We start from the raw sequence: 22454 nt of genomic DNA on the forward strand, positions 1-22454 counted from the left end.
GACCGGAAGCGGAAGGAGAGCGCTCCCCCGCCAACTTCCGGGCTGTGCGGCCGGGGCGGAGCGGGGAGCGACGGGGCCGCAGCGCCCCCGGGGGGCCGGGGGGGGGGGTTAAATCGGACTCATCAACCTGCCAGTTTGCACAGGGCAGGGGTTGCGCTCTCTTAGTTTTCTGTAATTATAGAGAGGGGCTCCCCCCGGTGCAACTCCGGCGGAGAAAGGAGCGCTGTAGGCCCGGCCGGGATAGAGCCCTTCAGAGGGAAAAAAATAAGAGAAACAACTTCTTGATGTCGTTTCCCAGTGTTAAGTCTGACTTAAGCTGCTGCCGGCGGCGGTGCTTTGTGATTTTGCAGCGCATACTTTTTGCAAATTCACAGACAATCCCTCAAACGTAGCATTAACTTCTCTGTTAAGCTGCTCTTAGTACAAAGATTCAGGGATTTATTACCTCCAAGCTTTTCTTCCTTTAGCCTTCCCAGTTACTTCTCTGTTTCAAAAAGAGGGAGTAATAAATAGAGACTACCCCAACTATCAGGGTTTTTTCCTTGCTTTTCAGCCTTGCGTAACATCACACAAAATCAGAAGATGGAATAGCTTATTTTTACAAGTCCAAATCCCTTCCAAAAGTCTTTGCATCATCTGTTTCCTGGCATTATGAGAAGTGAGAAGTGTTTTGCACGGCACAGGGAGTAAAATGTTCTCATTTTGGAAAGAAACAATTGCACAAGCATAGACAGCGGAATCATCTTGAGGTGGTTTGGGCACGCGTTTCCCTTTTTGTTACTCGGAGTTTCTTAATATTTTGCCTTTCTGCCCCAGTCCTTCCGTTCCCTAGCAGAGCCCTCATCATGTAAAAATGGGGGAATTTTCTTTGTTGCTCGATGTCAGCCTGAACTTGGCGATAAATGGTTCAGCAGTCGAGATACTCACCTGCTGACTCTTCAGGTAAAGCACACTAACTAGATAATAATGGTACTGCATCCTTCCTTTGCAAAGACTTTAAAGTGGGCTGAGCACATGGAAAGCAGCAGCAGCAGAGTCTACAGATACACAAAAACGTTAAAAGTGTGAACCATCTCTTAAAAAAAAAAAAATAAAAAAAATATATAAAAAAACCCACCGCCCCAAAAACCACAGCAGACAACGTCCCACACGATAGTTCAGTATTACAATGTATTATTATGTGCAAAACTCACCATTTACAAAACGAAATACAAACATGTGCCAGGGGTTTCAGATACATGGCAAACTGACAAAAATTGCTACAAAATCTCCGTATGTACAATACACATGCTGCCCACCACGTTTTTGCAACCATCTGCCTTGCCTTTAACGCTGCTCACGCTGGGGTTGGGGAGAACCCCAAACCCCTCTAAAGAAAATAGCCCTAATTGGCCTAAATCGGGTCCAGAGCGTCACCCAGAGCATCAGTTACCTTGGACTCAGCTACAGAAGAGACACGTTGAATGCCATTTTAATCTGACTCTCACACCTCACCTACTGAGTAACTTAAGAACCATCAAACTCTACACCACCACCTTCAGTCCAAGATACATTTTGATGTTGGTGACAAACTATACAAAATAGTGTTCTCCTTCACCTTCCTGATGTATTTAACCCTAACACAAATAGTGCCTGGGATGGGTGCTGTCAAATCCCTCCGCAAATCTTAGTGTTCTCCTTCACCTTACTGATGTATTTAACCCCAACACAAATAGTGCCTGGGATGGGTGCTGTCAAATCCCTCCGCAAATCTACAGTACTGCTTTACATCAAAGTTCTCTACCAACCTCCTTTGCTTATTTTCTTGCAAGGAGCCTGAACCAGCAGACTAACGCATTTTAATCCTAAATTAGGTTCTCTACATTCTTTCTCTGTCCCTTCTCTACATCCTTTTCTTTTCAATTTCCTCTTCCAACCCCCTAGTTCTGTCTAAAAGAATGCATATAAACGATAATCCAGATAACAGTACATCAAGTTCAGATAAAGGCACTGAAATTGCCAGTGCCAATGTTACAATCTCCTTATAGGTAACAGAAGATTCATAAGAACTCTCCTGTAACGGTAAAAGAAGAGAAACCAGAGACTTTTAATGCAATACTCTAAAACCAGCAAGAGATTTATTCTTGTATATTAAATGTTAAAATCACATGCATAATTATAGAATACTTTATAGTTAAAAAAATATTTCAAAAACCAACCCTGACAGTTTACCTGCAACTGCTATAAAATTTCTATGATATATATATATAAAAACATGGCGATTTTCTGTAATCAAAAAAATTAGGAAAGGATGCAATCATCCAGGTAATTATGAGTTAACTGATGCCCTGCATCGGACAGTCTTGTCAAACTCATGCTGGTGAAACTGAGCTCATACCAGCCAGTTTACTGAAACACTTGTCTAGCGTACATCTATTTAAATCAAAATTACATTTGGCTAAAGGATGAGTGTAAGAAAATATATTTTTTTTTTTTTTTTTTGCACACTACAGCAAAAGACCTGCAGAGAACCACAGTATAAAAATGCTTCAAAAAGAGTCTGTGGTACAAGAGATTCAGCCCCAGGGGCCGTTTACTCAAACACGCTGGTGGAATATTCCGCGTAACTGGCCATGTGCATGTTTTTACGTGGGTTTTTGTGAGCGATGCTACAAGTGTCTGCGCGTGTTTTACTAGGCATTTGTGGTTTAAGACCTGTTTGAGCTCCTAAGGAAGGCAGCCAGCAACGATGTTCTCAACAAGTTAACTGGGAAGAGAAACGAAACGACGAGTTGCTGGTTTTAAGCAGCCGAGTCGTCGTTGTTTTGAAAAATGGCACCGTACGGATCGCTGTTAATGCGCTTGTAGACAAAGTGGAAGACCTGGGGTTGCGGTCGGCTGTGCAACTCTGCCTTAATTTTCTGGGGGTAGGTATCCTCTGTCAGTTGCTGCCAGGTGTCATCCACAAAGAGAAACAGGCTATATTCTTCTGGATTGTCCACTTTAAACTTTTCAGCGCAAAGCTGACATACGTCTTCGGTAGTGATGTATGGTCTTACTAGTAAGGTCTTCCCTGTACATCCACTGTTAACTTCCTGGAATGCAACGCGAAGGTAGTTCTGTAGAATGAGAAAACAGACATCAGAAACTCAAAACACCAAAACTCATCCTCTGAGAACTGAAGAGTCAGCAACAAAAAGCAAGCCTCTCTGTGCTTTGTCTTTTTTTTTTTTAATTAAGACTTAGAGGGATACAGAAAGAAAATTTACTCTGCAACAATAGAGTAAATCCGTATGATCTTGAGGCAAAAGCTAGATCTTTTTTTTTCTCTCTGTTGCAATTAACACATGCCCACTGATAACATGTGTACATTCTAAACGTGCCCTACAAGGAAATGCAGTTCTGCCTTTCAAAAAGCATTTGAAAATAAATATAAAAATGTAAAAATTACAAAAAAATAAATAATGAAATAAATGCAGCAATTAGGAGGGGGAAAAAAACCCAACTCACAAAACACTTTTGCACACATGAACAAAGCAGCCTGCTGTCATGTGCTCCCCCCCCCCAGAAAAAAAAAGGAAATAAACTGCAATTAAATACTAAAAAGCAGTAAAATTAAAGGAGGTGGAAAAAAATGACAATGAGGAAAAAAAAGCTTATTGACTGAGCTGGGATTTTGTAAGCTAAATAAATTAAGCATGCTAAATCACGATGCTGAAAAGTAGTACTTTACAAACACAAGCTGTTAAAAGCTAAGAGTGAGAAAACTTAAGTTCCAAAGAGCACTCTTCTTTTTAATAAAGTACTTTTGGATAGCTTGCAGATTGAAACACTGACACTTTGCAACAGCGTTGAAACCATTGGGACTGAACCTGACCGAATAGAACTAATCTATTTTTGTTACCCAGAGTGCAGAAATTATTACAAAGAATCAGCCCTAGATAAGGCAAAACACACTACAGTTTTAATTTCTAATTTCATTAACACAGAGAAGACCTGTTTTTAAATGCATGTGTTTTTAGCTGGACAGGGCCGCTTCAAAGGAGAGTGCGAAGTCTGTGCAAATGCCTGTAACTCATACACTAAGTATCAGGGTTATTTAGAGAGTATAAAAAGTTGTATTTAATCATCATCAAAATGTGGGATTTTTTGCTTTTCCATCCTCATGAGGGAGGGAGGATGGAGGAGGAAGGCTTTCTGGGGCCTAAAAGCTGAGAAGGCTGCGTCACAGGGCCGCATCCCATCCTGGTTCAACGTGGGGAAGGTGCTTCATTTCAGGACTGCAGGAAGGTGGAGACAGGATTTGAGGAAACCGGCATTCTTAGCGGGCAGCAAAATGCTTCAATTTGTGCCAAGTTGTGTGATCTTACAGATTCGAGGCTCTCTTTCAAAAAAAAAAAGAAAAAAAAAAAAAAAAAAAAAAAAAAAAAAAAGAGACAAACGAAGGAGAAGCCTCGGACACACTCGGTGCCAGCTCTTCCCCCACATCTTCCTGCATCCAGCAGTACAATTAGCATGGCTGAAGTTCATTTGCTGAGGAAGAGAAGGTGAAATAGAGTGCAAGATCCCAACGAAAGAATCTTCTGTCCTTTAGTCAGCCAGCAGAAATATGAGGTGATGAATTTCCCTATGAAAAGTGTCCTGTTTTGCTAGAAAAAACCCAAAGACTCAAGCTACTTGAACCTGACACCTAACTACTGGTAAGCAGGATGTGGAATGGATCCCAGTAAGATGGACCAGATTTGTCCACTGGCCATAGGTTGGAATTTCTGTTAAACTAGTTCTCCTCTTCCTAATTGTGGAAGATTGCTTCTTTTTCCAGCTCCTTCCTGTTCAGCATTGTGCTGTAGTCATTTGTGTGGACACCGATAAAGCAGAAGGAGCCCCAACTGAAACATTTCATTATCTCCTGATGTCCCCACACCTTCATTTCTCAAGCTCTTAACTACATCGTATCTAATTGATGATGGTTGTCATTAGCCTCTCTGACAGCTTTGCGCTGTGGTATGAAGTGTAAAGCAGCTGAACACAAAGGGGTAAATCCTTTCTTCTCGATTCCAACATCCTCCTGGCTTCAGTCCACAAGCTGATGCATCTGAACAGACAATCAACAGCACACTATAGGAAAGACACGCAGGCCTGGTTTTAAAAGATGATGAAGTAATGCTGGCTGCATTGTTACTCTTCAGTTGAAGTTACTGCCCTACTCTGGAAGAGCAGCAAGAAATGGAGAGGAGGGAAAAAACACAAACAAACATGAAGACAACATCCATATATAGAACTCTACTCCTTGCTTAAACTTTAAAGCTGTAGGCAAGCTTTTCTCCCTCTCCTCTCTATTGCCTGCTGCCACCATTAGCTACTGGGGAGTTGTGCCCGTTTATACCACTGGAAATCTGGATTTGTTCTTTTTACCAGTAAAGCACACAAAGGAGCTGATTTTAAGATACGATTCGGTTTGTCCTTGCTCTGCATGACTTAAATAGAAGGGAGGGTGGGAAAACTCCATTATTCAGTGTCTTCTTTAGACCATCATTAATCAAACTCCATTATCAAGTGCAAAGACTTCAAAACTGAGGCAAATTTGGCAGCCATATTCTCAGCATTGCTTCACTCCACTTACCTCGGGGCCCCAAGGGAATCATTATGAATCATACCTCTCAAATGGGGATTTCCAACAAAACAATCAACCCCTATTTTTTTTTTTTTTTTCTGTAGCCCTAAGCTCTACCTGAAAATCATCGACTGAAGGTATCGTCCTGTTAGTTGTCCTCCTCTTGTGCCATTGCCGGAGAGTATCTCTGGCTTCTGAACTTAGCAGTCGGGCAGCTTGTTCTTCTTGGAAGTTCTTGATCAGTGAAAGTGCTCCATAAGCGCTTGTCAAGTAATAACCTCCTGTGAAGGACAGCAAAGGAAGAACTTCTCAGGGTGGTCACAAGCACACCACGCTCGTTCCAACCGGTCACCACAGTCAGAAGCACAAACACAATTTTTTAAACATGTATATACATACACACACATAGAAATATATGAGAGTCCCTGTAGTTTATTGCTGAAATATCTACACGTGAGGAAGAACAGCTCACTGGCCTGCAAAATACTGGATGGTGTGTTCTCAAGCTGCTAAGAGACATGCAGTGCTTGCACGTGCTCCATATTACCAAGTGGTGCAATAGTGTCTAACTGTGGGTCCACTACTGCTGGGGATAGCTGGTTACTTAAAGGACTGGTGTCGCTCCTTTACTCCTGAGTGTTTTTACAAAGTTGAAACATGAGTTTTCTTCTAAACAACTTCCAAACAGTGATTTGTTTTCTCCCCGACCTTCAAAGCATGGATGAAATAAACAAAGTAAAAGACAACCTACCGCTGTCCGGGAGCTTCAAAGCAAGCACCCTTAGTGGCCATAAAGCAATGGCTGTGGGTGCAATGTGTACCCTGGAAGCACCCCAAAGAGTTTGCTTTTGTTTTTAAAAGGAAGACTCTGTCACCTTTTTAGCATTCCCCATGAAGTCCAACTAGTTCAGGAGGTGATATGTACAGTTCTACATAGTTCACCCTTATTACACGAGTGGAGAACAAATTAAAGCCACAACAGTTGCCGATGTATAAAAGAAGCTGCAGGTCATAAAGAAAAAGGAACCTCAACAAGAAGCAAGTCCTCCACAACAAGGAGAAACAAAACACATGCTGTCTCTTCTCTCTCGTGCTTGCTTTTTTTTTTTTTCCCCCCTTCTTTTTTTAAGTAAACTATTTGAGTGGGAGTGTCCAATTAAGAGGCAGCACAGTCTATTCATGGAGTCATTCAAAGAGACATTCTATGCTCACAGTAGTGTTTTCTGAATTACTGATAGCATCCCCTTGGCTTTTCGCTTTGCAAAAAAGTTTCATGCATAAAACATGCAAGACCCCATGAGACGAGTTGGACAACGCGTTACATTTGAACTGCACAACCCCAAAGCACTGAACAATTTTTCCTGCACAGTAAAGTTCAACTGGTGCCAAAGACAGGGCCAGCCAACGGATGGCCTTCTTTTGCTGCGTTAAAAAACAACCCGACTTAATAGCCCAGTAAACGTTTCTGCCTTTCAAGCATTGTTAATGATCTCCAGCTTCACATCTCAAGAATGTTCCGTGCTAAGATTCCTGAACAATGCACTAGAGGATGCTCTGTACACAAAGCAGGGAACAGACTCGTGCCAAATGGGAGGAATTCTGGCACGGTTCTCTCATGCATACCGTAAGAGGATACAGCAATTTCAGCAAGCCAAGAGATAGCAGGAATGGAAAACATACACATATCAACTCACAGATGAGCTTGGTCGCAAGAACCTTTAAACTTCCTCATAAACCAGTAGATTCTGGGGGCCTACCAAGGGCTTGCAGAACACCTCTTTGTTAAAAACACCACCATGAAAACGGAAAGGAGGGAAATTTCCCCACGTCTAGCGGACTTCAGCCATCATTCAAGAGTGCCTTAGGAAACTTATTCCTAGGGCTCATAGGCTTGGAGAATACCTCTTTGTTAAAAACACCACCATGAAAACGGAAAGGAGGGAAATTTCCCCACGTCTAGCGGACTTCAGCCATCATTCAAGAGTGCCTTAGGAAACTTATTCCTAGGGCTCATAAAAACACTTTGTGAGAGGTAAATATTGGGAATTGAAGATCATTAAGAGGGACAGTATTCTCAAAAGCACTTCCCCCAGAAGGGCAGAAATTCCCCTAGAAGTTTTTACAAAGCACCTAACCCAAGTCCCACTACGTGTCTTACGATTTAACTGAATGCTGCAGCCCTATAAATATTCTCAGGATATTTTCAGGCACAGAAGGATATCCACATTTGGCATCTGCACAGCGTGTTTGCTTGCTAAGTCATGATGCCCCCCCCTTCTTGGTTAAAAACAATGTATTCCCTCATAAGGTAGCATACATCAATAGATTCCCATGTCACTCAGGAAGCTAACTATCTTCCTCTTACTTGAAGGTGGAACTAATTATGAAATTCTCTTGTTACACTGCTGACATTTCTGAATTTAGGACTCCCCTTGAAAGAACTTCTCCTCAAGGTTAACAGCAACCGTGCTGTGAGGAAGAACCCTCTTTCCCTAGTCCTTCACTCAATGACGATACAAATAAATAAAGAGATTACCTTCTCCGTGCAGCAAAGATGGATCCAGCAATTCCATCATGTATTCGATTTCAGTATCCAGCTCCAGCATATCGCACTGGGCTAGTACATAGGTCAACACAGGCAAGAAGTCATCTGCTCCATACAGCCTCCCTGGGTTGAAGGAAACACAGACAGTGAGACACAAACCACACCCTTTAACCAGTTCCAGCGTTTGAAAGGAAAGCATTATTTTGCTGCCTTCACTGACCCAATACATTTGTATGACTCTAGAGTCTCCTGTTACCAATGTGCAGCGAACAGAAGGTCCTCTGACACTCGTTGGCCAGGAGAACACCACCAGCTTCATCCTGTACTTCCAACGAGCACAAATGTGATGATGCACACCTTGAGGCCTGTTTAAAGTTTAAAGACTGGGCTCGCCTTGGCGGCTGCTCAGCTGGTGAACTCACAAAAGGCTGCCACACCAGTGTGGCCTGACCTCCACCTGCACCTCTACCACTGGCCAAGAGATGATAAGTATTTTCTTTACACATGCAGGGATGACATCCACTTTCTGGATGGATCCAGCCGCAAATACCGGTTTCTGAGTTTGAATCCCAGAAGAAGCCTGACTATAAAAGCCTATTAGATCTGGCATGAAAACTCAGCTCATTTCCTTGACAGAGCATCGTTAAAAACATCAGCGAGCAAAGGCTTGTCTCATTCCCAACGAGCTGGTGAAGCATCACTGGCGATGGCAGCACACAGAGACTATGCCCTACCTAGGTCTGTCTGTGCTTCTATCACTTTTATTGCATTTCAACTTTCTGCTTAGAAAATACCATGTGGCTAAATCTCTGGGTCTGGCCAAACTGTGTTCATTGCAGAACTATAGAATCATAGAATTTCCCAGGCCGGAAGGTCATCTAGTCTGACCCCCCCGCAGTCAGCAGGGACACCCCCAACTAGACCAGGTTGCCCAGGGCCTCATCGAGCCTCACCTTGAATATCTCCAGGGATGGGGCCTCAACCACCTCCCTGGGCAACCTGTTCCAGTGCTCCACCACCCTCACAGTGAAGAACCCTCTCCTCATCTCCAGTCTAAATCTGTTCCCCTCCAGCTTGAAGCCATTGCCCCTCGTCCTGTCACTGCAGGCCTTTCTAAACAGGTTCTCCCCAGCCTTCCCGTAGGCTCCCTTCAGGTACTGGAAGGCTGCTATTAGGTCTCCCCGGAGCCTCCTCTTCTCCAGGCTGAACAACCCCAGCTCCCTCAGCCTGTCCTCGCAGCAGAGGTGCTCCAACCCCCTGATCATCCTTGTGGCCCTCCTCTGGACCCGCTCCATCAGGTCCATGTCCTTCTTGTATTGAGGGCTCCAGACCTGCACACAATACTCCAGGTGAGGTCTCACCAGAGCAGAGTAAAGTGGCAGAATCCCCTCTCTGGACCTGCTGGCAACGCAGCTTTTGATGCAGCCCAGGATGGGATTGGCCTTCTGGGCTGCAGCTGCACACTGCCTGCTCATGTCCAGCTTCTCATCCACCAGCACCCCCAAGTCCCTTTCCTCAGTGCTGCTTTCTAATACCTCACCCCCTAGCCTGTACTGATGACAGCATGAACTAGCATGATTCTCACTTCAAACCACCAAAAGCAAGAGCCAGCTTAAGCCGTCCAGGTGACCGAAGGGCTGGTATCTACAGTTAGACCAGCTAAGGCATACCCTGCAGGTACCACACTGCTGGCTGGCTGGAGTACATGACAAAGCAGATACTCGAAACAGCTGCTGGCTTAATACCATGTTTTACAAACTTCAAATGACAAACCAAGACAACCCAAGGAGCACGTGCCACTTCTTAGCTCAAGCCCCTCAGTGCAACAATTAACTAGCAGCAGCCTCTCAGTCTCGCTGGGACTGTTTAGTTTGAGGAAGAGGAGGCTGAGGGGAGACCTTATCACTCTCTACAACTACTTGAAACACTGTAGAGAGGTTGGTGCTGGTCTCTTCTCACAGGTAATTAATGACAGAACGAGAGGGAACGGCTTCAAGCTCCAACTGCGGTGGTTTAGACTGAACATTAGGAAGGAATTTTTCACTGAAAGAGTGGTCGGGCATTGGAAGAGGCTGCCCAGGGAGGGGGGGGGGTCCCCATCCCTGGATGTGTTTAAGGGACGTTTAGATGTGGTGTTGGGGTATATGGTGTAGGGGAGGACTTTGTAGAGTAGGGGAGATGGTTGGATTCGATAATTCTAAGGGTCTCTTCCAACCTGAATGATTCTATGATTCTATGATTTTTGTACTGCATGTTGGAAACACCTAACTCCATGTGAGATAACGCAGCATGGAGAAAAGAGTTTACAGCACTTCAGGCCAAGATTCCCATATCCATTTTAAACGGCAGGATTTTGCACGGAACTAATAATCCGGGCAGGAGCTTGAACCTAAATCTTGAAAAAGTGCCTGGGGGTCTTTAACAGCCACAAGCTTTCACAGTTCATCTCAAATCTCAAAAGAAAGTAGGCGTTTTGATCAGCACCAGACTCAGCTGCACATTCAGCGCTCACTTAGAAAGAAAACTGCCAGCCACCTGCAGCAGCTTGTACTTGCTTAGGGAAAAACTTCTCCCGTTACCACCAGTAACTTCACCCTGGCTGGTGACCCACCACAGAATGTACAATGAGATATCAGGCAACAGAGGGGCACCTGTGAATTCATGCCATCCAGCACTGCATTTTAATTGCACTGCTGACCACTCGGCGGGTCTTAACTGGTCTGGAGTTATGTTTGCTTATCTAGGTTTCAAGGTCACGTTTGGACTCTTGCTACAGTGGAGAAATACACATGATTTCTGTTCCAAACAAAGGAAAGAAAGTGTCCAAATGAGAACATTCAGAGGCATAGCAAGCCAAAGACACTGGATCTGAGGCTGCTTTTCTTCACCCATTAACACAGAGCCCCTTGCAGTTGTCACATTGTGTACAAGCTGTTGAATTAGCTATAGTTAAATACAGGGGAATACCTCTATTACAATTTATAAAAAAAACTCCTTTAGAACTGGTGTCAAATTTAAGACTCACAGGACAGCCTGACAGCCAACTTCAAAAGCCTACAGTTAAGCAAAGCTGCTTTTTTTTTTTTTAAGCTGATTCAGAAATTCAATGTGAAGCAGAGTGGTAAGACGTGCTGCCACATGCACCAGAGATCTCAGGAAAGCAGCGAGAGACAGAATCCCTCTCAAAAGGGCAAGGAGATGCTACGAGAGTTCCAAGAGGAAGAGACGTATCTGCAGAATCAGGTGGTCTGATTTCCTCCACCGAAAGACAAGCCCAGGTCTGGAGTATCAGTGAACTTGAACCAGGAAAAGCACCATACCTGAGTTATTCTCCATAACGGTATAAATCAATTTGCAAACTCTCAGCAGCAGCATCACTTTCTTTTCAGGTGAATACATTTTCTGCATGGTCAGGAACTTGACTTTAATCTTTTCAACGTCTACAAAGTCTGGTGTTGGAACAAACACGCCCAGTTCCTGAGGATTCCTCTGCCGTACCAACTGCAGGTTTTCCTTTAGCTGTTTCCAGGAACCATCCGCAGTATGAAACTCTTTCAACATCGCTTCAATGTGGCCCTTCAGTGGCTTCAGAATGCACTTGTGCATGGCCTTCTCCAGGACAACATCTGCAACGGGAAAACACAAGTCCAGCTGACTTCCTCCTCTAGAGCAAGAGCCAGTATTAATATAACCATTCCCAAAAGAGACACTGTAGAGCAAAACCTACTTGCTAAAGCTTATTTATTATACAAGCTGAATTGCCAGATGTTTGTTAACAAGAAAACAAAAGGCAGAGCAGAATCTGTATTCCATTTTCATTTATGGCAATGCTGTAAATAAAAAAAAAAACAAAAACAACCAACCCACAGAGACAGACTACAGACTGTCAAAAAAAAAAAAAAAATTTATGGCAATGTTGTAAATAAAAAAAAAAACAAAAACAACCAACCCACAGAGACAGACTACAGACTGTCAAAAAAAAAAAAAAATCAAGCTGTGGCTCCAGTTAATTTTTTCTTTTGTTGGCAAGAAGTCTGAGTTTTAATTTTACTTTGAGCTTAGACTTTAACTCCCAAACTTACAAGTAAAACACAGTCAAAAGCATAACTTTTGTCTGTTTTGGCACGAAAGCCCATCCTTTCTGCATAGTTTCCATCAGAAACTATAACTCAACCACGGACTCCTAAAACTTGGCTCAACTTCGTCAAGATCTTTATGAAGTTGGACAGATTATGGGCTTCAAACTATAAATGAAAACCAAGCTGTGTTTGTCCAGCTTCGGATTTCATCATGCAAGCTTATATACAGCTTTGTCATCAAGTTTGAAGTTCTTTGTTTGGCAATAGCGTGCACGTGGCACAGTAACCACTAACTTAGGGATTTTTTATTATTCTTGTTCTACTCAAGCTTTTTTTTAACAGTCATTCTCTACTTTCAAAGTATGGACCACATCAACAGAGAAAGCTCTTCACTAAACGTTATCTCTGTGAACCTTTACTTTAATAAACTAATATCCTCTCCCGCTCAGCATACCTATGGCAACACAGCTTACATTAATTAATTAGCTAACCTAAATTATTTGTACCACAGTGAACTCCCACAAGCACAAAAGAACCTGGGGACCCTTCAGCCTGGCCACTGCACCAAAACACTAGCTGCTGTGCCAGTGGGGCAGGACCAGAGCCTAGAGCAGGTAGATGTGGTAGGGGAGCACAGGAACCAAGAGCAGAACGAGGTAGAAGCTGTGTCACTGCTAGATCAAAGGTTTATACAAGCTAGCAGTGGACATTCCTGCTATTAGTGGTGACTCGTTAAAGTTTCATTAAACTTCATGCCCTTTCCAGGTTCTTTCCCTGTTCTCATGTGTTTTTTAGACCAAAGTCTCTTTCTCCCCTTCCAATTCACCCCCCCTTGCCTTTTTTTCCTGTTTTCAAATTGCAGACTATTTCTAAAGCTTAGGATTTACACACACACTCCCCCCAAACAAGCATTACCTACTTCTGTTTTCTTGCTTTTACTTTATGCTTTCATTTATTTTATCCTTGTGTTCAGCCATTGTTCCTTTGGGGGTCTTCATACCTCTCTCTCCCACACAAACACACCCTTCACACACTTCTCTTGTGGTGCTTTTGCTTCACATGTAGCATTTATTCTGCATTTGACATGCAATTCCCAAACGTCCAACTCTCTTGGGAGGTCCCATCCTCCCCATCCCAATTCTGCTAGGGCTTCTGTAGCTTCTCTTGCTATTTTCCCCTCCCGAGACACTGATGGAGGGATGGCAAAGCCAGTGTCTGCGTCATTCCCAGATGCCTTAAACACATCTGGGCTCTCTCTCACAACAGGGATTGCGAAAGCTGCTGGAAGGGAGAAAGAGTGAACGTGAGGGAGGAGCAGCATTTGCCCTTTGATTTTCTAGATTTCCCTATGGCCACCAGTAAAGGTATAACCAGTCCGACACGTGTTCTTGCTGGCCTGTCACCCAGCAAGAAGGGTGGATCTAGCTTCCCACTGGACCAAAGCCACCAATTATACCTAACGAGTGGCAACATTTCAAATGACTGATGATCCTTATCTATTGCACTTGGTAAAGCCACAAAATGGCCACTACCAGCAGTTCCAAACTCAGTCAGGAAAGCAGAAGCATCACCCTTGTGTGCAGGGACAGGAACTGCCTCTCTCTGCCATCAAATCCATCCTCAGGGCTCAAGGGGCAGAAATACTTTTCCACCAAGAAAAATGCACAAATCTCACCCATGGCTATGTTAGCTGGCTAAATATCTAGAGGGTACAAATAGTTTCATTTTTTTTTAAAATAGCAAAAACACTAACTGTTTTGCTTGTGAGTGGAACACCTCTGCAGTTTGCATTCCAACCGCCTGGTCAAAATTAAAGCAGCCAGTGCTGCCAAACGTCACGTTAAATGAGAGAACTCTCTATCCCCAATTTTATCTCCCACAGGCTTCCACTGGAAGTTCTGCACATCAATAGCTAGCGTCAGACATCCATCCTTCATCTCAACAAAGCGGGGTCACCACCACCATTTGGCCACAGGAGGCTCAATAAATTGTAAAGAACTCAGCGCGGATCCTCAGAGCCCTTGGTTTGATAGTGAGGGAGCTTCTAGCATGGGATGGGAGGTGGGAAAACTCAGTATGCTTTTATGACTGATCCCCTACAGGCTCCAGGCTGGAGAAGGTTCAGCTGCTGCCTGCATGGAGGGAGCTGCAGGAGCAGTCCCTCCCGAGAGGCTACAGGAACCAGAAGGAAAATTCCTCCACAAAACCCAAGTCCTCAGTTGGGTCAAGGTTGGTATCTGTAGGTAAGAAGTGGAAGCTGTAAGGTCTTCTGACTTCAACCCTTAGGAAGTATCACTCTCACAACTCTCTGTGCAGATCATAGAATGGTTTGGGTTGATGGGGACCTTTAAAGATCATCCAGTTCCAACCCCCCTGCCCTGGGCAGGGACACCTCGCACCAGACCAGGTTGCTCCAAGCCCCATCCAGCCTGGCCTTGAACCAGGTTGCAGATGAATCACACAGAGTTTTGTGGCTGTGCAAGATGGCAAGGAGGTGTTCTTTCATATTTGCAATTTGTCACAGGCTCCAAAAGCCGCCTCTGGAAGTTGATTTGAAGTTTACTCGATCACATTCCACAATTCCACAACTTGAATTGATTTGAAACAGCACAGAGGAAGAGAGCAGGTACCTCCTGTGGCTGCGCTCAAAGCTCCACATGGGGTCCAGGTACTAATTGCTGAAGGCTGTGCCTAATGGTTTCTGTGCTGTTAATGTGATCAGGTAAATAAAAATAAGGAGATTTAGTAAGCATCCTTCAGTGCTGTCCAGTGACTATAGTACAGCTAATAGGAGACCAATGAAATAAAGGACATAGAGCTGTGATCCTAAAGGGATATAAACTGCCTTGGCTTGGGAAGGGTAGACTGAAAGAAGCTGTCGTTTTAATGCAGCACCTTTCCAGCAAACGAGGAAGTGACTAAAATACGACAGTGTATCCAAGATTTTTGTTGTTCTTGTTGTTTTAAACCAAAAAAAAACCAAAGAAAGTCCAAACAAACAAAGAAAAAGCGACCAAAAAAAACCACCAAACCAACTCAAAAAACCACACAACCTTTCTATCTCCCAGAACCACGGAGTTCTGCCCTCAAATTAAAAATTGGCAAATTCTAGGAAGCTGATGAGGCCAACAACATAGCAAAATTGATAAGGACTGGACTTCTTTTTAAATAGTCAATAATAAAACCCAGATGTATCCTAATTAATATAAAACCTATATGAATATTTATATTATTAAAGCCTGGAAGGAGAGCATTTCTTGTGATCTGGGTCTTAGACCAATACTCAGGCTCACAAGCCACCTAGAAAAGCATGTTTGGGATCAGACCATCCAACTATTTACCTGTTCTTCTGAACTGCTGTTACTCGATACGATCCCAGAAAACAATTCCCAGCCAGCAGCAGTTTTTACTGTTTAACTTCTAATGGCCACAAAAAAAAAAAAGAAAGAAAAAAAGAGAAAAGTATAGGAGGGTCTCCCAGGCAAATGAGCATTTAAGTTGTGATTTGAAGACTGATCCCTTGCATTAACATCTCTGTGTATTTCTCAGATCCAAAGGGGCAACAAAAGTCCTGTTTACTTCAGGATAAGCATGGTGTTTCCAAGTATGCTCCCAGAAGGCTTAATACTCCAAAACCAAGACAGACACTCCTTAGATTTTTTTAATTTTTTTTTAAATTGAGTATCACTTGAGCTGAGGGCCGTGTAGCGTTCCTGAAACGATACTTATAATTAGCCTCTAGCCTCAAAATGGGAACTGGAAATGCTTTGATAAATGAATTGTAAAAGGCCAGCCAGCTAGTTTCGTTGTGACTTGTGGAAACACATCTGTATCCTGTGCTGACATGCTATTTTGTTTTGCTGCAAAAACCACACGAGTCTGCATCCAGAGAGGACAACACATTAGTCATCCCGAGTGTCCTCGCGCAGCCTCTTTACAACCCTCTCTGCCTGAAATCTCACTTTTTCCAGGCCGTCGGTTACCTCTTACCAACTCTTGCTGCTTCACCAAGATCGTCCGTCAGATCCAGTCTCTGGATTTACACGCAAGGCCTGTTCAGCATCTACAGCAGCCAAAGCAGCCATCAGCAGAAGAAGGGCTCAGTACGAGACTGAGAGGGTCTGAGAACCATTACAGAAAGGCTCAGTCCCACAAAAGTAGCATCACCTGGGACGCTGAAAGCAGAAGGTTGCTTTGGAACACCACAACTTGCACGTGCAGGACACCTGACTACACTACATTTACTTTGTCCTGGATTTTCCTAAAATTTTGCACTTTCATAGACTGGAATGACTGAGACAGGTCTATTTTAAGATACCTCACGTCAGGATGGCCAAGTGTCCAGAGTTCTTGGTGGACATCTACAGTACCAGAATCACATGGGGTTGGAAGGGCCCTCTGGAGATCATCTAGTCCAACCCCAAGCCAAAGCAGGTCCACCCAGAGCAGGTTGCACAGGAATGTGTCCAGGCGGGGTTTGAATGTCTCCATAGAAGGAGACTCCACCACCTCCCTGGGCAGCCTCTGCCAGGGCTCTGCCACCCTCAAAGTGAAGAAGTTCCTCCTCATGTTTAGGTGGAACTTCTTCTATTCAAGTTGGTGACCATTTCCACTTGTCCTATCCCTGGGCACCATGGAAAAAAGATCGGCCCTATCCTCTTGACACCCTCCCTTTAAGTATTTATAAACATTGATCAGATCCCCCCTCAGTCTTCTCTAGACTAAAAAGACCCAAGTCCCTCAGCCTCTCCTCATAAGGGAAATGCTCCATGACACATGCCTAGGCCACGGTGCAGGTAAGAGCATCTCCTCTGATGGAGTAAGACTTGAAAGGAAGAACTCACACAACCCACACTCCTTGATCCACACAACCCAACAGAGGTGGGACTGAGGTGGGCGATGGATAGGCAGTGGTGGCAGAAGTTGAGCAACAAGGGAAGAAAGGTCTCCAGGGTAAACCTCCCCTCACTTACCTACACAAAGCACACCAACAAATCATAGAACTACCTGTGCTAGGTCTGTTTTGCTTTAATCAAGATGTGGGTTAAGGAAAACTCATGCTATGGCTGTGTGGTAAACACATGCCTCCTCCTAAAGAGCAAATAATAAAGGAGCAGAGAATAAGTCACAAGGCAAACCAAAGGGGTGGCTGGAAAATGGAGAACCAAATCCTCTGCCCTGCTCAGAGTTTTTACCACTGCTTCTTACTTGCCCCGTCCTCTGGCTCCCATAGTGAAAGGAGGGGCACTGAAGCACGCGTGGTTGACCTCAACTCAACATGAAAAGATACTGGGATGAACGACAGGGTAGGAGCATGGGACGTCGAAACAAATGTACAACACCTGAAAAGTAACACTGGCCACACTCTTCCCTACGCAGCCCAGGATCCCATTGGCCCTCTTGGGCACAAGGGCCCATTGCTGGCTCAAGAATAGGTTACTATTCACCAGGACCCCCAGATCCTTCTCCTCAGAAGTGCTTTCCAGCAGGTCCACCCCTAACCTATATTGGTGCCTTTCCCCCCAGGGGCAGGACCCTCCACTTGCCTTTATTGAACCTCATTAGGTTCCTCTCTGCCCAGCTCTCCAGCCTGTCCAGGTCGTGCTGGATGGCAGCACAGTCCTCTGGAGCGTCACCCATCCCTCCCAGTTTGGTATCATCAGCCAACTTGCTGAGGATTTACTCTGTCCCCTCGTCCAGGTCATTGATGAATACGTTGAACAGGACTGGGCCGAGTATTGACCCCTGGGGGATACCGCTGGTTAACAGGCCTCCAACTTGACCCTACTCCAAATCTCAGAAGACCCAAAATCTCACAAGGAGGAAAGTAAAACATCGCCTCTCATCAGGAGGAAATGGTTTCCTCTCCAAGAAGCCTCCCTCAGAGTGGCTGGCACATCGGCTCCCACAGGGAAGGGACTACACTCCTCTGTACAGCCTCCAGCCCCGTCTGCCCAAGACTCCTCTACGTGGACCCAAGTCCCTGTGACAAGGCATGTCCTGCCAGCGAGGGGCCAACACATTCTCTCTCCAAGCCTCTTTTAACGTTCAACATTTAAAAATCCATTATGCATTAGAAATACCAAAACCAAAAACCAGGCGGTATTGGTTCAGCACCTTCCCAAACGATCAGTGAACACCCTATCGCCAAATTATTTGAACAGGTCCCTTCTTGGGCTAGGCCCCCATTCATGCATTGAGTTGTTCAGGTGTTAGATCCCTCCTGGTGATCACCTGGTGAAGCAATGACGGTCAACCTGACTCCTTTCTGTCCACAGACAAGAAAAGAGAAAATACAAACAAAACCTCCCAAACATTTGCTGTTCAAGCAGCTGTGGACTATCAGGGTCTCTTCTGACCAGTCCAGGTGTGGAAGACTTTTAAAGAAGTACTTTGCATTCATCCTTAAGCAATAAAAAGCCACGTGCCTTGACCTTGATTCTGTCCCAACACTGGGAATCCCATTGTTTCAGGAAGGGTTAACAGCCTACAGCCTAATATTAGGAGGCACCTGTCGGGAATAATTAGAAATCACATTCTCCCAATGATTTGGCAGAAGTTAAACAATTTGATACATCCCCTGTCCAGGAAACTTAAGAGATCTCCCACATCTGGGGAGGTTGGACTAGATGACTTTCAAAGGTCCATTCCAACTCAAACTGCTGAATGACTCTACAAAGTCTTTTGCTTGCAAGAGCCTGGGAAGTCCATGATACAGTTCTACAAGAAAAGCTACACCATCACAACAATCATTACACAGATGCAGGAGAAAGTCCCAAACACCAAGGGCTTCACTAAGCCTCAGGGGGTGCTTTTCTGGCACTCAAAATTCAGGAGACAAAGCTGGGATAAGGTGAAGTCTGGCTGCCCTGGAACAGGCGACCAGCAGCAGCAGTTCTGCTGGGTGGAAGGAGGAGGTGAGGACTGGCTCCAGCTCCTCTCCATAAAGGCAGGACCAGCCCAGGGAGCTGAGAGACCCAAACATTTTCTGCTGCAGGCTTCCCCCCTGCTCCATTGACATGGTCTGAGGCTACTGCTGGGCAAGGGTGTCCGGTGCTTCCTCCTGAGAGTCCCTGGCAGGGGACAGCCACTGTGTCCAGCTCCAACTTGGCCACCACCAGGTCCGACCAGAGCCTCTGACACTGACTCGCCACCGCTGTGGGACAGTACACGAGAAACAGAAAAGCATATTTTTCTCAGCAGCACACATCCAGCCCCAGGCTGACATGTTGAGAGGAAAAACCTGCGCTGCAAAAGCGCAAACCGACAAGAGAGGATAAATGACTACTCGAAGTTAAAATTCAGGCTGCAATTCCATAATGAAATAGTCAAGCAAAATTGCGGATAATAGGCAGGGCTACATCATAAAAAGTTCTCTATAGGGATGACTAAATCGTGCTGTCACATAGTTATCTGCTTAAATCAGCAACATCTGATGCTCCTGATCCACTGCGGTTGTTTGCAGACTCAAGCAGTAGATGATTCAAAAGCAAGTTCTCCCTTTGTTAAAACTATCCCACTTTATAAATTAATTGCATTTAATCACATGATCAAAGTCAGACTCTCTGTCGCTGATGAAAACCCATGCAGTTTAGTTATTACATTTCACAGCTCACACTACTTCAAAACTACCGAAACATTTAAAAGCAGAAAGCGTTTTGCCAGTCTTCAGAGACCCAGGGTCTGATTTAAACCACACCCTTACAATAAAAAGTACAAGTCAAACCAAGCTTTCACAAAGTTAGAAGCAAACCAGATCTGTGTTTCTTTGTCAAATATCCAGCACTCTGCAGAAATCCAGGCGAAAAAGCGCCTGCACCACCGCTCAATCCGCCGTTTTGTCTTCCACATAACGCCCACATAATAGTCTTTATTATTCTAGTGAGGACATGACACGTCTTTGAAAGAGTCTCAATTTCAAGGACACTCTTCGGAGTGTTTTATTTGCTTTAGCAGCCCTTGTTACTTTTGCTTGACTTTGTGTAAATGAAGCTGAAGTTATGCGAGAATACTTCCTCTTGTTCAAGGACAGAAATGTCAACATAAAAATCACCCTCTGCTCCCAGAGAAAGAACTGCCTGCCAATTTTGTACTGGGCCAACTGTTGGGACGCTGGAGTACAGGAGAAAAACAAGCAAATGAGGACTGAAGTGAGCTCACAAGGAAAGTATTCTGCCCTGAGGGATGTTTACCTCCTAAATGCGGCTTATAGGCTCTTTTACAAATACTGCTCAGACTCAGCAAGATAGAGGGGCAGTGAGATTATATGCAGCAACAATGATTTCACTTTTGTGGGTACACAAGTCTCTCTCTGTTGTTAAAACATGTATTCAAACTTATAGCTCATCTGCAACCATTTATAAACATGCACATGTAACAGAGGGTATAGAAATCCTGAGACTAGCAGCCCCTTCTCTCTCTTGCACACATTTGTTTGGGTTTTTTAAAACTCTTACAGATCTTTTTATTTAGCTTCAAGTGCAGCTTTGCTAAGAGTGAATGAGAATATTTGCAAGAATGAGATTTATTTCAAAATTAAGTTGCTACGAAGCGTGTCTCTGCTGTTAACTGTCACTAGATTTGAATAAATTCTAGTTTTACAATTACAATCCATGTGGTTAAAACTGGCACAGTTTTGGTCCGAGCATTGAGAACCATTTCAGCCCAATTCACAGAAAAATACATGTGCGCCAGCAAATAAAGGATTCCATATTATTAATAGAGCAGCAGCTAAAAAAAGGAAAAGGTCATAATCACAAGTAAAAAGTCCACATTGCAGCTATTTTAATAATAATTTTTTTTACGAACAACTTTGTAGCACAGTTCTTCCAAGTTGCCAGGGTGATTGGAGGCAGGGGGTGTGTGTGTGGGGGGGGTGGTGGTTTTGTTTTAAGACCCAAACACTCCAATGGCTCGAATTCTTCTAGCAAAGTCAACCCCATCTTTTAAAACTGGCAGAAAGACCATCACAATAAACACTGAATATGCATTTTCACCTTTCCCCAAAACACCAGACAGTGTTTCTTACCTATTTGGTCCTCTGGAATCAGCGATTCGATTGGGGGATCAAGTTCGGAGCTTTGGGACAAATAGTTCTTGACTTGGGTCATGAACTGCCGAATCGTTTGCAGCATGTCAGTGCTTGAAACATGGCACTCCTTGTTTTCCTGGAGAAAGCTGATATAGTCCTGGACTAGGCATCCAAAATAAGTGCGTTTGTCCCGGGACATCTCCGCAATTTTCTTAATCATCCTCTTTTCGGGGGTCATGAAGGAACTGAAAACTCCACTGACTTTCCGCAGCTGAGATTTCACAATCTTGGGGAGAACAAACGAACTGTTTCTTTTCTTCTTGGGTTTCAAGGGGGGTGCCATGCTCTCTTGGTCGCTTTCCCCCTCAAAATCCTCCAGGCTGCTGTTGGTGTCCCCCTCATAGCCGAAGAGCGGCATGCTCCGATCGAAGTCCAGCGAGTCGGAGGAGGAGGTGGAAATGCTCATGTCGCTCAGCCTCTGCCTGCCTCCATTCCACGGGACGTGTGACTCAGAGCTGCTGGGAGCTGCCGTCTTTTTGGCGGCTGCCGGAGCCGGCTCGGGCAGGGCTGCTTCACCTGGAACGCCGGGGGCTTCAGGCGCAGGCAGGGAGCCGCCACCGCCGGGCCGAGTCACCGCCGGGGCCTTTGAGCTTCCACCTTCCACCTCCGAGCAAACAGCCTGCTTCTTCAGCCGAGGAGGAGGAATGGGGGCTGGTTTATTCCGCAGCAAATCCAAACCTCTCTCTTTCTTATGGTTGACCGTTTCTGGCATGCTCGCCTGTTTTATAGTCCTGGAAAGCTGCGGACTCGTCAGGGTGCTATTAATAGAAGGAGGTGGCGGCCGGGGTGGGGGGGAGCGAGGCCTGGCCGTGCCATTCACGTCTTGAGTTCTGGGGCTCTGCCTTTTCAGACTTCCACTGACATCCTGGCTGTGCACTTTTAAGAAGAGAGGATTAATGAAGCAGAGCGCTCCGTTGGTCTGGCTGCACTCCAGCTCCGAAGGCGTTCTGGTTCGTATAGAATGCACTCCATTTATAAGGCAGAGCTGACGGGAGTCTTTACAAGAGCTATGCAAAGGCCCAGGCTTATGGGGAGGTGAAGAATGCGGGGGGCTGCTGTTAGCTGGGGAGCTCCAAAAGTCTGAAAAAAAAAATATATATATATATATATATATAAAAAAATGAACAGCCAAGTAGCGAAGCTTTT

At 44.7% G+C, this 22454-nt stretch overlaps 1 protein-coding gene across 7 annotated transcripts in view; it reads right to left on the bottom strand.

Annotated features, from left to right (window-relative positions):
• Positions 1 to 2415: 2415 nt before the first annotated feature.
• The window catches only part of RIN2 (Ras and Rab interactor 2), an 83864-nt gene continuing 63825 nt past the window's right edge, over positions 2416 to 22454 (bottom strand). For 6 of the 7 annotated variants that reach the window (XM_014962496.1, XM_014962497.1, XM_014962502.1 and 3 more), the window contains 5 exons: positions 21246 to 22388; positions 11459 to 11764; positions 8130 to 8261; positions 5711 to 5874; positions 2709 to 3098 (listed from right to left, as the gene is read on the bottom strand). In XM_014962496.1, the coding sequence (XP_014817982.1) occupies positions 2781 to 3098; positions 5711 to 5874; positions 8130 to 8261; positions 11459 to 11764; positions 21246 to 22388 (2063 nt within the window). In that variant the 3' untranslated portion in view covers positions 2709 to 2780. Of the gene's footprint in view, positions 3099 to 5710; positions 5875 to 8129; positions 8262 to 11458; positions 11765 to 21245; positions 22389 to 22454 lie in introns of all 7 variants that reach the window. The other variant, XM_014962495.1, reaches the window with a different exon arrangement.

The sequence above is a fragment of the Calidris pugnax genome, unplaced genomic scaffold (assembly GCF_001431845.1).
Source record: "Calidris pugnax isolate Ruff unplaced genomic scaffold, ASM143184v1 scaffold147, whole genome shotgun sequence".
Taxonomy (NCBI): Eukaryota; Metazoa; Chordata; class Aves; order Charadriiformes; family Scolopacidae; genus Calidris; species Calidris pugnax.